The sequence below is a fragment of the Plectropomus leopardus genome, chromosome 4, assembly GCF_026936395.1.
Source record: "Plectropomus leopardus strain MGB_pleo_1.0 chromosome 4, ASM2693639v1, whole genome shotgun sequence".
Classification (NCBI taxonomy): Eukaryota; Metazoa; Chordata; class Actinopteri; order Perciformes; family Serranidae; genus Plectropomus; species Plectropomus leopardus.
In genome coordinates, this window is record NC_142179.1 from 12,394,238 (window position 1) to 12,410,370 (window position 16,133).

Here is a 16,133-nt window from a genome sequence, read left to right on the forward strand (position 1 = left end):
CGACTCCAAAAATATAAAATGAATATGTTGGGAGCCACCACAAATGAATGAATGTGTAGGAAACTCTGACACTGCTGTGAACAAAATCTGATTTTTGTCACATGAGCGCAAAAATACATTGCATTTGCTTATAATGTGAGCATATCCTATGTGCACATACTACATCTTCCTTTGCTGCTATAGTTTACAGATGAGGGCTGAAGTCAAATATGTATGGAGTGGGCATGCACACACACAAATACATACACACACACAAACACACACACACACACACACACACACACACACACACACAAACACACACACACACACACACACACACACACAGATCAAATATCAAGGACATCTCCACCTCCTCACACTTCAGCTCCTCCTACTTCTTTGACTTCCATGTATTTTTCCTTTTTCTCTGTGAACGTAAAACAGTGCTGAAGTAAGGAAGATGCCTAAATAGAAATGTATTGTTGTACGATAATAGTTAGTCTCAAAATATGAATATTTCATGAAAATATGTGCAACAGTTTGTCAAAGATAAGGACATATGTGATCAGAGAGCATAAGTGTGTATGAACGTGGTTGTTCAGCGGGTCAGAGGGGGATAACTGATGACTCGGCACTTGCTAATGCATCAAGATAAGATGGGGAATGTGTGTGTGTGTGTGTGTGTGTGTGTGTGTGTGTGTGTGTGTCTGTGTGTGTTAATGCATTGACTTGGTTGGAGATAGGAGACACAGATGGGAGGCCAGAGTGAGAGAGATCAATATCTTTGTGGTGAGGCAGTGGTGGTGGAGCTTCCCCCCTCTTCTTTCTCTGCTTCTTTCATCGTACCAGAAAAATCTAAATCAATCATCAATAATAAAATCAAAAAAATCTATTCTCAGTGTCTGCGGTAACTATTCTTTAAGTGAGTCAGTCATGTCTATCTCTACAGCGCATGAAGGTCAAATTTACATTCCAGTTACCACTCGGAGGAGAGTGGATCCAGTGACAGACAGGCGCGCACGCACGCACGCACACACACACACACACACACACACACACACACACACACACACACACACAATGCTGCACACCACCAAGCTTTTTGTGATGCTTTCAGGGGAAATTTGTGTGTTTGGGTTTATCTATGTGCATTTAGGTTTGTTCTCTTGTATATCGATGCTGGTGTTCAGAGTTTATGGGGTCTATTGTGTGTGTGTGTGTGTGTGTGTGTGTGTGTGTGTGTGTGTGTGTGTGCGTGCGTGTGTGTGTGTGTGTGTGCATGATCGTTCCTCTGGGCAGGCCATTAGGACACTAACAGGTTTTTAAAAGGCAGGCTTGGCGCTGCCTGCTGACACAACAGTCAGTAAAGAGGGAGAGAGGACCCAGACAGTTTCCTCTCAGTCAGACACATCAGCAAAATCCCCTCAGTCTTCACCACAGAAAAGATGGGAGAGACACGGAATGACACTTAAACCAGTGCAGAGGCATTCGTGAAAAAATCATGAGAAAATACAGCTATAATGTTCACCAGCAATAATATAATACTCTAGCATATTTAAATGCAGCTCATTATACATCACTTATGTAGGCCTAACACATAAGTGATGCAGCCAGTTGTTGAGAACTTATATTTACCGATATAAGTGATAAAAACTTGATTTCTATTAAATTTCTAAAATGTTTAAAGAAGTTATATTAAAGCAGAAATGTCATCATTGACAAATAATGAATTTTAAGTTTAGGTCTTGCACTAAAACAAGATGTAGACAGTATAAAAGCATATCTATGATTCAGAGTTCACACCAGGGCAGACTGCAACAGTTCTAAACATGGAGGTGGCCGAGAAAGCAAGCTGTACTAAACAGTACTAAAGTCAGCAACAGTGCTGACAGAGCCAACATTGGGCAGGTTTCTATTTAACCTAAAATTGCGGATAAAAAATTCACCCAATGAAAACACGACAATTTTGACAATACTCCCATTTATGGCAAAAAGTTTTTACGCTGAAATGAGGTGGTATTTCAGATGATTTCAGTGACTTTTTTCACTTTTATAGGTCACATGATGCTATGGCCTTGTGTTTGTTGGTAGGAACTGGCTCCCTCGGGCATGATGCAACAGGTGCTACAAGAGGTGTTACTGCATCGCATGACTTCAAAAGCTGAGCGCATGATCCAGAAGTTTTGAATCCACAATTCCTCTGTCAAATCCCTTATACGTGGCCACTCCCACATATAAGGGGCTTGCCTTTCCATTATCACTCGCATAACACGACTATGTTGCCTTTGATTGGAAATAATGATGGCTAGTGTGGCGACTGCAATAGAAATAAACCTGCTAATGTTTTGAACATCCATTGCCAAGTTGCAGAACATCACTCTTTGGAAACGCAGTCATCTCTGTGTTTTACTGACATTTCAAAAATATTGCTTAATTTTTGTGCTAATCTGTAATGGAAACCTGCTGAGTGTTGACCTGAGACGTGCTGCACTTCTGCAATGACGCCATCCCTGTAACCGCTGTATGAGGGCAGAGTGCCAGCAGCTGCTGCAGTGAGGCACATTGTCTGGGAATCATATGCATTAACATGTGTGTGCGGCTGGACCGTCCACCACAGCAACAAACAGTGAAGCTCTGATTACAACACATACAGCAGTGTGACTTCATTCTCTTCTCAGCACGCCATCACTCCACTATGTCTTAACAAATCAAATAGTTGTTTGGGGCTTTACCAATGCTGTGAATGTCACACACAGAACCTTTAAACTACAGTTGGTAACTTTTGTGACTTTTTTCATACTTGCTGAAACTGTCACTATTCACACGGCACTGAATGAAACAGATCATCAAAAAAAAACAACAAAAAAATGGCCTTACTGCAAGAAAATAAAAAACAACCAATCAGAGCCATGGAGTCTCTAACGCTAGACTCTGTGACTGCATTGCCTATTTCTTGCCCCAAGTTGTAGTAAACTGTTTAGCTTTAAAAAAAATGGGAACCTTTGTGGCCTGGCTGCCATGTTGGATACAGTTAAAAAGAGTACCAAACACCTCCCATCAGCTGGATCAACTTTCTTAATTTACAGCAAAATGGTAATCTAAAATATGTCTCTAAAAACACTCGTGGCTGCCACACTGTGACTGCCTGGTTTGACAGTTTCACCACAGTTATCGGAGCAATTGACATAACTGAAGGCTCCTTTTATTTCCCTTTAAGTAGCACTAAGGTTGAAAAAAATCAGACATTATCACACATACTCTGTGTCATGTTTTTTACAGCTGCACCATTTTCTTGAATGTAAATATTCTAGATGTCTAGTGCATCATTTTTAAACACTTTCCCCTGAAATATTTCCAGCCTGATGAATTTTTGGAAACTTTCGGATCTCCACAAGAATTTTCGATATAGTTTTGTATTTTTTTTCTCTCCAAAGTTCAGATATATAACACAAGTTCATAATAATTTAGTAGTGTAATCTGTAACACTGTACCAATACTTTATGAACTTATTATATGTTTTGTGTATAAAATCTTAATCTGAAATGTTTGTAGTAACATCCTTCAAGAGTACCAAGCATAATATATGAAATATAGAGGGGTGTAGCTATGTCGAAAAATAGTTATGGTGTACGACTGTTCTGGGAAAAATCTTTTCAAATGTCAGAAGTAATGAGTGTACAGTGAGTTGGAAAAGTGACTCCCATCATTACTGAAAAAACAACCCACAGACACTAATTTACTAGAGAAATGATTTTATAGACACACTTTTTGACTATAAAGTGATTTCTGGGAAAAAACACCACAAAACTGCTCACAATTCACCTAAACCACGACTGAACCCAGAAAACAAGACTCCTGTGGATTACCACTTCAATTAGAAAAAGAGGGAATGAAAAAATGAGGTGAGACAAGGTGAGAGAGTGAAGGAGTGAATGAAGACACGGACAACAATGCAGAAGGGGAAACCATACAAGCGCCTACCTGAGCGATGGTACCTGGCTGCACTGTGGCCGCAGTGAGAGAGGCAGCTGGGTCGAGAGAGGCGTCTCCTGGCCTCCACAGAAAGAGCAGCCATCACAGCTCCCATAATGCAGCTGAGCTACCACAACAACGAGCCTAACAGGCTGTTCTGAAATACTTATACTAAATACCGCTGGAGATCCCTGGATGAGACCAAAGTCTAACAAGACAAGATCCAGACTTTCAAAGACTTTACGGGCGTGAACGCTCAGTCATGGAGATCAATGCTAACAGAGTGCTTAAAACTGCTGAGCTGCTGAGTTTGAACTCCGGCTCTCAGGATCTCAGCTCAGAGCAAAGCTTAAAAGTCTGACGCTCATGTAATGATGAAGACTGGCACTGTGGAAAGGTGACAGGTTAGAGATTTTCTGTGTGTGTGTGTGTGTGTGTGTGTGTGTGTGTGTGTGTGCACGTGCCTTTTTCAGAGGCCATACTTGAAAGTCTGTTTGGGTTGGTGACATCACGTCACAGTGAGAAGAGAGAGAGATGAAAAAGGACGGGATCAAACATCACCGCAGAGCTTCTGACCTTTCACATCACACACATCACACACCTCCACGTTTCTTGTTTTTAATTCTCTTTGTCTCACTCCCTTCCTCTCGTCTGATCGTGCTCCACGTAAAAACATGGCTATATAACTCCTGTCTCACTCTAACACACTCTGTTATACAGATAACTGCAGCCAAGCCTTCATTATCTCACTGCAGACAATCACAAGTGCAGCATGGGCGATATAGATAAAAATGATCCGTCACACTGTAGCCTATGACACCATACGATCTTACTGTTAACTTACACTTAAAATTCATTTTGCGTCTTCAGACAGCTGTGCTCAAGAGGTTACAAACAAAACATACCCATAAAAGCTCACAAAACAGTCATGACCATAAAATACATATATTATCCTCAGATCAGATCTTAGTTAGCAGCATACTGATTTTTGTTTGAACTGATGTATTAACTTTTTTTTTCAGCCTGTTGGGTTTTTTTAGAGGGGCTCTCAATCTCCTGTTGGAGGGCAGAAGCTGGTTTTCTGCATTTAGAACGTGCCAGGGATCTGCAGAAATGCTGTAATCTAATCTGAGCGGGCTCTTTTTGCAGGTTGCCTGAAAGAGCCTATGTCGTTTTATGTCACAGAATCAATATACAGCATAATGCAATTATTTTCTTGAAAATCTATCTACCCTTTAAATCATGGATTGAAATAAGTTTTTCTGTGCTGCCCTCAGATGCCTTTCACAAGCTTTTAAACATCTGGAAAATTGGTTTGTTTTCTTTCGAAATGGGAAGAAACTCAAGTAGCAACCTAGTAGGATGTGTCCCAAAAATTGAAAAAAATAGCAAAAAGTGACAAGGAAATGACCTGAATGAGCTGAATCTATCTGTCTATCTATCTATTAGCACTCTCATAAGGACATTGTCTTGTTTTCTTTTTTTGTTGCTTATTTTCAGGTAATTGTCCTGTACTTAAAAAAAAAAATCTTATTACATTTCTTACTAAGTTTTGGTCAATTTCTTGTTAAATTACTTCAAGTCACTCCTGGACAACAAAATATCTGCGTGATGTACAATGGTGGAAGAAGTAGTCAAAACATTTGCTTAAGTAAAAGTAGAGATCCTGCTCTATTGTCGGTCCTGCTTTACTGGGGCCTATGACAGCAACAGAACATAGCTGGCAAATTTCTGGCACCACGCAGGAGAGGAAAACACAAATTCAACAACAACAACAACACCCACCACCTCTGTGAAAGTATAATGAAGGCAAGAGTGCTTTTAGCTGTTCCAGTTTAGATCTGCATTACCCAGAAAGTGGCAATGAAATTGCCAGTCGAGGTTATTATGGGAAATCTGCTTCATTTTTTTTTCGGAAGTGAGTCAACATATACTCACACTCGCACAACTGACAACAAAGTAATTTGATGAGTCACTCGAAGCACGACAGGTTCATGTTATTTTTTACTTTACATGACTCAAACATGCTGAAAGTTAGTCAGAATTTGGGGGTGCTGAGAGAAAGTGAGTCTCTATGGTGATGTTATCCTAAATGCTGCAACCAACAAAAGGCTGGTAGCGAGTTGAGGCGACAAAATCCAAAATGTAAGGTTTGCACACAAATGCAGTTTATCTTTATGGATCATACTGATGGCAAACTTAGAATACACTCGACATATGACACCTTTTATTTTGTGTTTCTAAAGGTACGTGTTTTTGCAGACGTGAGGAATTAAAGGGAGTTTAATTAGTTTCCATTAGGAGCAGAATGGGAAATAATCTCAAAAGGAATGTGATTGTAGTCTTGCAAATAGTGACACTGCGATATCTTATAGTCTGCGACTAAAAGCTCGCATTGTCTTTAGATGTGAGAGTGTGTCAGACTTTAGTGTTTTAAAGGTACTTTAAAAGTCTTCTTGTGTACTGGTAGGCATGAGTTGCACAATATTCTTCCTCCCAAGCAGCTGTGTAATATCCCCTTTGTCCACCAGAGGACGCTGGGCGCCCTGCAACACACAGCGGAGCAGAGCAGCAGCTCACAACCAGAGGGGAAAGAGAGGGAAATGAAACATGAGAAAATGGATCAAGTTATTCAGACTATTCCAAGATCGTATATGAGCTTACTCAGCTGCTGTGTGGTTTGTCACATCATCAGTTTCTATGTTTCACACAGAAGGGATTGATTAGGAACAACCAAAATGGATAACACAAGAAGCCACAGAGAAATATAAAACACAAAGACTGCATCTTATTCTCTGCACAACTAGTCAATGAAATTATGGACACAACCCTTTGAAACCTGAGCAAATCAGTTCGATATCATTCAAAAAGATGGGAAGAAATAAATGAGAAACTTAACAAGAAATTAGAAACAAATTAGTAAAAAGTTAGAAGAAATTTACCAGAAAAAAATCAAAACAAACAAGAAAATGACCTGAAAAAAGCTAAAAAAAAATAAAAAATAAAAAAAAAATTATATATCCTTTAACATATTTTGAAAACATTATTCTACAATTCATAAATATAGATTCTGGACATTTCACCCCATTTTTTCAGGTAATTTTCTAAGCTCTCTCTCTCTCTCCTTTTATTTGAACATTAATTTCCAGGCTGTCACCTTGTCCCCTTTGACCAGTTTCTTGCAATTTGTCCATTGTCTTTTCCAATATATAAAAAAAAATAGGTTTCAATACTCGTGAAGGGCATCTGGATGCAGCACAAGAAAAACTGATGTCCATCCAGGTTTCAAAGGGTTAATAATGCATGCACAGAGCCAACAGATCAAACAGTGAGCCCGCAGGAGGCTGATTACACCCACCATGTCTTTTTAACGCTCAGATCTTCCCTATAATCCTGCTCCAGTGACTAGAGATGAAAACTTTTCTTCTCGCTCTCCAAACTCGGCAAACAATACCACAGATATTTAAATTTACAGTGTGATCTCTCAACTAAAAATTCCTACAAGAGCTGCAGACGTACAACACTGGCCATCAGGAGAAAAGATGGCAGCTCTGTCAGGCTTTTCCCGCTCCTGCTATCTCTGCCCTTTAACCACTCGATATGTTCCAATTAAAACTGAAACCAGTCTCACTTCCACACGAGGTAATCTCCTTTTCATAAACCCACCTCAGCCCGGCAGGTTCAAAGCCGACGTTAGCTGCGTAATTAAAACAGGGGCTTCTTAATCAAAGCTTATTTTTCTCCTCTCCCTCCCTTTGCCCTGGTTGTTGCTTTATTCCTCTCATTTCTCTTTATCCAACACCCAAATATCCCTCTTTCTCTCTCCTCTCCAGCCTCTGAGGGCAGAATCAGGTTTAGGTAATGGATCAGTGGAGACCTGAACCTCCACCTGAGCAGGACTCCATTACGGAGTCTCAAATGGGAACTGACGAGAGGAAAGGATGATGAAAAGGGGCAAAACAAAGAGGGATGTTTTTCCTCTGAACATTCATCATCGAGTCTTGTCTATAAAGAACAGAAAAAAACTGCACCCTGAGGTGTCCTCACCTGTCTGCACAAATTTTAGGAGAATCTGGGACAGAGGAAACAGCAGGGGAGAACACACAGAATGAGACTGATGTTTAACATTTAGGGAAAAACTATTTTAAAAAATGGAAGGAAAGAGAGGATTGAATTTGGATGAAGAGGAAGTGGGGAGGAAGAGCGAGAAGGTGCTGATTCAGCATGTGGCGGCGTGATAAGGCGACGTGTTCGTTTGGACGAAAGGACACAGGAGGAGGACAGAGGATAGACTTACATCTAATCAATGATGAACAGAAGGACATGCAGACGGACTCAAGAAGGACAGACTGGATAAAAGATGAAGAGAACAGAAATAAAAATAAAAATCTTAATTTGGAGAAGGCGCCACTGTTCAGACCAACCTAATAAGATTTTACTTTGATGACGTTCAAACAAAAAGAAAAAATACATTTGAGAGAAAATACACGAGGAAACCCTTCAATATGAATCCAAACAAAAAAAAAGCCACGGTGCTCTGTTTCCTTAAAGAAATACAGGATTTTCCTAAAAACCATTGTATAGACAATAGACAATAATCCCTCTCAATCATCACTTTTGACCAAACAGCAGTGTGTGGAAGTGTGATTTTCTGCAGAGACTGCTGTCTGTATTTTTTTATTTTTTGTGTTTGGAGGTTCATGGGCGATTCCCTCCAAAGCACTCTGGTGAGGTTGGGACTTTATAAAAAGGTAGCGGCCAGGTGCCACACCCTAAGCAGCTGGCATCCAAGACACAGACACAGAATAAAATGCTACTATAGTGAGGCAAAATGGCAAAAAAAGGGTGAATCTGGCTTTTACTTTCACTACTGACAGTACCTCTTTTAAGGTACAAAAAATGAAAAAGTCTTTTCAATCAATTGCAAAAGACAGAAAAAATGTCAAAGAATTGCGACACAACTTTGTAGTTTTGTTCTCAAATATTTGCTGTTCTTTGAAATATTACATCATTTTACCTCTTTAAACCTCGATCAGTTATGAGCCATCTGAGAAGTTTACAAGGAAAATCTCTCTTTGATGTAACTGCTAACAACACACAGACCTGTCGAACCTGTCAATGAGCCCCAACTAGACACTACTTTTTTTGTAAGGGATTTTGCTCAGTATTACAAAAGTTTAACGAGTGTTTTTATAATATACAATCTTAATTTCAAAAGTAACCAGTAACTGTCACATAAGTACAATATTTCCCTCTGAAATAGAAGAAATAGTAGAAATATAAAGTAGCTTAAAATGAAAATTCTCAAGTTAAGCACAAAATTGAAATACCTCAAAAGTACAGTACTTGGGTTAATATACTTAGCCACTTTTCACCACTGACTCAATATTCAAGAACTGAATACTGTCACAGGTAATGGTACTGAAAACATGCAGATTTTCTTGGAACCGTATACAACCAGTAAGTACATGAACATAATCCTGTTATATTTAATACAGTTTTATCGATAGCAGCTGTTTCACTTTGCTGAAGCACAAATAACAACCAGTTAAAGGAGCACAGGTACCTTGAACAAGCGTCCCAGTGATGAAGCCAAAGAAGCAGCGCAGCAGCTTGGTCATCTCCTTCCCACACTCTGCCTTACATGAATTCATCTTCTAAACTTTGACCAACAGCATCAAAAAGTGTAAAAAACTAAACAAAAATATGGAGGTCAAACAAGATAAAAAAAACCCAATCAAAACACTTACAAATAGGAAGAAATAAAAGAAGAAAAATCCAGAGGCTTCATCCAAAAGTCTACGATTAAGAAAAGAAGAAAGACGCTGTATGTTCAGTCACTAAATTATATAGCGCACGCTAAAAAAACTTGTACTCTTCCAGAGGATGTTTCCCTGGTCTGATGTCGCCTGTTTCCCTTTAGACCACTCTAAAGCTCCTTTTTAAACTGGTGTCCCAGTTTGCTTACAGGTGATGCTCACTCCCTCCTCCTCCTCCTCCTCCTCCTCCTCCTCTTCTTCTTCTCTTCTCTTTCACTTGTTTCTCTCCTCTACCCTTGCCACTTCATGAAGAGGAGGAGGAGGTGAACTGAACTGCATGATGTTGGGTCCGTCCTGAAGCTCCGGTCGCTGCCGTTTCGTATGACCAACTCTGACAAACCACAACACGCAACACTGACACCCGTTAATGCTCCTCCTGTTTCAGCCTTCATTAGCTCTGCCTGGTCACCGAGACAAGTTCATCTCACTTTCTCTGACAAACTAAAGTCATACAGAGAGAAGACAAAGAAGAAGAAGCTGGTGCAGAAGTATTTGACAGTTCAGTGAAGAAACCTAATCTCATCTCCCTCCCTCCTTTGTCTTTCCTCCATATATCTAATCCAGCTCATATTACACTTTTCATATTACAGTCATTCATATCTCTCTCCTCTTTAGTTCTCGGTTTCCCTCCATATGGCCTCATTATCTGGCTCTTCTTCTATGCTGTGGGAACTGATTTTAATTCAGAGATTACACTTTGTGCTGAGAGTAATTTCTCACCATCAAATGAAAACCCTCACCATGTTTATCTAAAATAACAGTCCAAGAGTGAGGCTGTGAAAGCTTAAAAGGGAACTCATTAATTTGTGCTGAATATATGAGTTGATTTATTATAACGACTGTTTTACATCTATTAATAATTTGTCAAGTCAAAATAACAAACGTCTACTGATTCCAGCTAAAGACTGCAACACTTTTCTGTTTATATTACTGTGAATTGATTATCTTTGGGCTTCGGAGATATCACTTTGGGCTGTTAAAGTTGGAAGTTTGTTGGTTAAAATCAACATCCAAACAAATACACCCCTCCTCTCAGTGCTCCTTCAGAGCTCCAGTACTACCTGAGGCCCTGTTTACGCTTGTTATTAATATGCATCTTGGGTGACTGGATCACAACTGAACGTCTCTAAGTACTCATGTTAATGCATGAAAGGTGTCCTCAATGCTTCTTTAAGATCCCGTCGCTCAGACCACATTCAGAGGCGGTCTGAGCTGCACATAGTCTGTCAGCAGTGCGTACACTAGTGCGTCCTGGGCTACACTGAACGACTGCCTACTCTGCTGAGGTCCTTGCTTATCTGTCGCCCAACCAGATAAGAAACGTTCTGGTGATGCAGTTACACAGATGCAGCACTGAAGGATCTTCTCCTCAGCTGCTCTCCTCTCAGGTCAGTTAAATGTCTGCCCAGTTAGCAAACACAAACACAGCAGCAGCAGCCGTTAAACATTTCCTACAAACTCACAGAGACAGTCAGTATGTTTACAGGCGCAGTCGGGTCGAGCTACAGTTATAGCTCAATTAGGCCATTTAATTGACTATTTTCCTTGTCCAAATAGAGAAGTGATTTATTATTAATTAATTATTATATTAATTATATTAATTAATATTATTATATTAATCACTATTAATTATTAATAGAAGTAAATCTGACTCTGCCACAGTGGCTGGTGATATGCCCCCTTTCAGATAGTTGCTATTGGACCTTGTTCCAGTTGACCTATACATTTCGTACCAACTCTAAACTTGACTATGCACCCTTGTCTCATTTTGTTTTCTTCCAATCTTCATTTTCATTTTTCACAGGTTTTTCTACAAAATGATGCTGTTGACTTCCGTATCAAAGCCTAGCGCAGGGATAATGGAGCATGCACAGAACGCCTTGGGCTGTATGTATTTTAAAAGTCCGGATTTAGTTGGACTTACACAATAATTGGTCTTTAAACATGCTCACGGAAATGGTTTGTCTCTGTCGTCAAACCAGTTAATAACCGTTAGGTAACATTTGATGTCAGTCATCAAATGTCTCCAGCTCGGAGCTCACACTTCTGCAGCAGTAGTCTCCTAGTGGCCCTTGTCTCATGATAGCCAGACAGAGAGAGTGATGCTGTGCACAGCCCTACGCTTGAATATTACTCTACTCATTCAAATGGTAAAGTCTGTAAGTCTGTAACCGAAAAACCTCTTTCCGGGTAAAAACAACTGCAGCAATGTAATCAGTCTTTGCAAACGGAAATGATTCATGTCATTTGCATATAGAGCTGAGAGGTGAGCTCCAATGGCAATTGGTCACTCGAGACGCGTGTGCCAACACATTCTGATGCCAGGTGTGGACAGACAGACTTTGAGCTGTCCACTTGTGATTGGATCACTGAAGACACATGTTTTTTTAATACATTAATTAATTAAATAATTTTATCTCCCTAAATGATGCTGTTTCAAAGCTTTTTTCATACTGTCAAGATTATGATTCTGGTGGGGAAATTAAAAAATCCTTCAAATTTTCCCTAAAAACACATTTGCTGATGGTCCACAGGTTAGGCTGCAGACCATGGCTGCATGTTCCCAGTTCAAGTCTGACTGCTGACCTTTGTTGCACGTTATTTCCCCCTCTTTCTATCTCAGCATTACCTTCAGTCTCTACTATCACTGTCCAATAAAATTCATGAAATGCAAACAAAAAATAATTAAAAAAACACAGTCCTTTACAGATACAGACTTTGCATAATATCATAATCATGCTTAAAATAAAGCATGAGGAGTAACTTGTAAGTCATTTAAAAATACATAATATTGGGATCATTAATCCACCAAACCAACGCAGAGGACATCACTTCTGTGTTCTCAGCTTTGCCAGATAAAATTTATTACCATATTTTTTTAATCAGTTGCACAGCAGGTCAGAGTAACATCCAGGTATGGCCTGACCTGCAGACCTCTCCTTCTGTCATCAACGCCATCATCCTCTCTGCCCATTTCATTCTCCATAAACGCTCAGCTGTGCTTCATATGCAGCAGTCTATCAAACATGTGTCTGCAGCTCTCCACGTATAAACATAACCACAGCAACAGCTTCGACACCACCACAACCACCAGCACCAGCACCAGCACCACCTCTCTGATACACATCTCCATCGCTGAGCGGCTATTTTTAGCTCCTGGCCATTATCGAGGTGAGGGCTTGCCCACCGATAACACTGAAACTCTCTTCCATTGGCACAGTGGAGATGAAATAGATCCCATCACAGCCCTGCTTTTCTTCGTCTCTCTGTATCTGTTGTGCAGTTTTTTACTCACTGCACTCCTGTTTCACACAGAGAGAGCTCTTTCAACAATTTTTGCAACCAAAGACAGAAAAAGAAACACCTGAAGGATCATTTAAATCCATTAAATACAGATTATACGTGTTAATGTGCATCAGGGAAAGCTACATCTGCAGCTGCCTCCTAACACCACTAATACTTAGTGGTAGAGTGTTACTGAGTAAATTTCCTCAAGTATTCTTCTGAAGTAGTAGTAGTAAATTTGAGGTATTTGTTTTTTTCCTGAGTATTTCCATTTTTGCAACTTAATACTTTTAGACGACAACATTTATCTGAAAATCATTTGTAACTTTTATTGTAATTTTCTTTTCCTTTCCAGTGCAACCACCAAGGTGGTGATTTGATTTTTTCTACTTCTTATGCTTCAAAAAACTACACTCACTGGCCACTTCATCAGGTACACATGTACAAGTCCACTCTAGTACAACATCACCAACAATGACAGTGTCAAAAACACCCTGAAAATTAAACAAATTGTAAAATTGGAAATCATGGCAGTGCTGTTGTATTGAATCAGTGGCTGGTGAGTGTATTTAACCTGGAAAATGAATCATAGAATCTTAATACAGGGCTTTTTCTCTCATGAATAGTTGACTTTTTTGACATATGTGGTCTCACAGGACAGCCATGCTACAAAAATATGATGATCTTATGGAAAATGATGCATTACTGTAGATTAAACCAGCCAACAGTATTTAAAGGGGTTAAAAATAGCACAGTCTTTAACATCTACAACACTAAAATGTAACATAAACACTAATGCAGCAGCAATATTAATCCAAAAACATGATGCATATATAACAAACACTGGATTTGCTTATGTGAGGTTCTGAATGACTTTTATGTGTAAAAGAAGAGCCTGTTTATGATACTTTTATCTAAGTAAAGGATCTGAATGCTTTGGGGGACAAGTGATCCTGTTTCACCAACAAATTCTGGACCAATAATGCGTGGATCTACTGCCAAAACATTTTTGACAGCATCCCCATCATTTTCAGCCTAAAGGACCTTGATCTGAGCAGCTTGCTGTAACATCTCCAGATAATAAAAAGTCCCGAAAACTTTCAGAAACATAATGAGTTTTCTCTTGTGGCCACTCGGGGACGCCAAAGTGCAAAGTTTGCTGAAGAAACAGTGAGGAAAAACACAACAACACTTAGTGAAGTGTTGCAACCAAAGCCAAACAAAGAGAAGATGAGAAACCTACTTGAAGTATGTGTGTGTGTGTGTGTGTGTGTGTGTGTGTGTGTGTGTGTGTGTGTGTGTGTGTGTATGTGATAAACTGGATTACGTGATAACAAGCCACAATGGCAGGTCTTATACGACTGGATCTGGCTCTCACGTTTCGGTGACCTGCTAGAGTAGCATTACATGGTACATGAGCCTAAACAGGCCTTAAAGGTGGGTCACAATCACACACTCGTCCACCTCATTTGGTTTCATTGAAGCTGTGCGGAGCCTGAGATAATGCTTGCTTTTTAATGAACATGGAATATATTTAAACCCTTAACACTGTTTTTTAGATCCCAGACAAGGTGTTTGTGTTTTTTTCCTCAACACAAAATTAATTATAAGGAGGTTAGACAGAGAAAACAGCAGGTAGGAGAGGAAAAGAGGAGGCAGGGAAGAAAAAAGAAGTAGATAAGGAGGTATAGAAAGAAAAGCGAAGGCATGAGAAAGGACACAAGGAGGTGTGAAGGTAAGAAAGAGGCAAGGGAGGACAGAAATAAGCAGGAAAGTAAACAAGGAGTTAGTGAAGGAAAATAGAGAGAGGGAGTTCAATTCAATATAAACTTTTAATTTCTGATTATTTTTATATGAAACAATTATAACTACGTATGAAAGTTTTGTGTCATAAAAGTGGAAAGTGGAAACTCATCACTAAAGACATGAGAAGAGAATGAAGTAAAAGTTGGCGATAACTGCGGCCTCTGTGGATTAAATAACAACTATATATAATATATATAAATCAGTATGTAACAACACAGAGAGCTTTGAAGATAGCAAACACTTTGATTCAAAAACACTTCTCCCTCAGGCAAGAGATAAAATGTGCACGACTACAGCCGAACCACTGGGTGGAGCACTGAGATTAAGTGCATTAACAAACCAGGACTGTAGCCAAGTCCAAACAACATACTAGACTCTGAAATGTAAGGGAAAACATTCAGGAAGTAGTGACTGGTCCTTCAATGCTTGTACGATGCAGAAACGGACAGAAGCAGATTAAAAGAGGCACAGACGAGGAAGAGAGGAGGTGTCGGAGTATTTCAGGTCTATGCAGAGCAGGGATACCCAACTTGCCCGAGGACCACTTTTGCAAAATGACATGAGGCGAGGGGTCACTCACAGCAAATCCCAGGGTTCCCACATATTGTCAAGGACAGAATTTCCAAATGTTTGCATGACTTTTCAAGGACCCAATTTTTTTTCTCTTGTCCCATTCGCCCCAGCCCACATGATGTGTAGGACTGACAGAAATTTGAAAATCCAATAATCATTTCTATTTTCTGTTTCTGGCTATGATACATTGTATAATTTTGGTGATTTTTAAAGAAAACACGCCTTTGAAATTTTCCCAAAGTCCCAAATTTTTAAGTTTTGTGTCAAAATAACCATAACCTTTTAAAGAAAACATGACTTCCAAACCTTTTTTCTTAAAAAAAAACCAAAACAAAACAAAAAAAGAACAAAAAAACCCCCAAATCTTCAAAAAATTTTTACGTTTTCTAAACAAAAAAAAAATCCAAAAAATTAGACAAAAAACCTCACACAAAGCCACCTTATCACAGGCCAGATTTGGCCTGTGGGCCACCAGTTGAGTATCACTGATGTAGAGAATATCAGTGGTGAACCAAGGGTGGGAGACATCTGACAAATGAGCGTATGTGACTAAATGATCCCTGGGTACTCGACCCTGAGGTCATCTGCCTGGCACAACGATTCAGCCGTGCCCATGGGGACCCCAGGAGGCCAGCCAGTCAATTCAGCGATCAATTTAAACACTGTTAATCACACTTGCCGTGCTTTCAGCACATC

The 16,133-nt window shown here is 39.7% G+C and overlaps 1 protein-coding gene across 2 annotated transcripts in view; it reads right to left on the reverse strand.

Annotated features, from left to right (window-relative positions):
• The window catches only part of kcnip3b (Kv channel interacting protein 3b, calsenilin), a 68,508-nt gene that overhangs the window by 20,799 nt on the left and 31,576 nt on the right, over nt 1-16,133 (reverse strand). Inside the window, exon 1 of one of the 2 annotated variants that reach the window (XM_088076576.1) lies at nt 3,964-4,072. The exons of the other annotated variant lie outside the window; for it this stretch is intronic. Coding sequence (XP_087932702.1) covers nt 3,964-4,069 — 106 coding nt within the window. The 5' untranslated portion in view covers nt 4,070-4,072. Of the gene's footprint in view, nt 1-3,963; nt 4,073-16,133 lie in introns of those variants that run through there. 2 annotated transcript variants of the gene reach the window in all.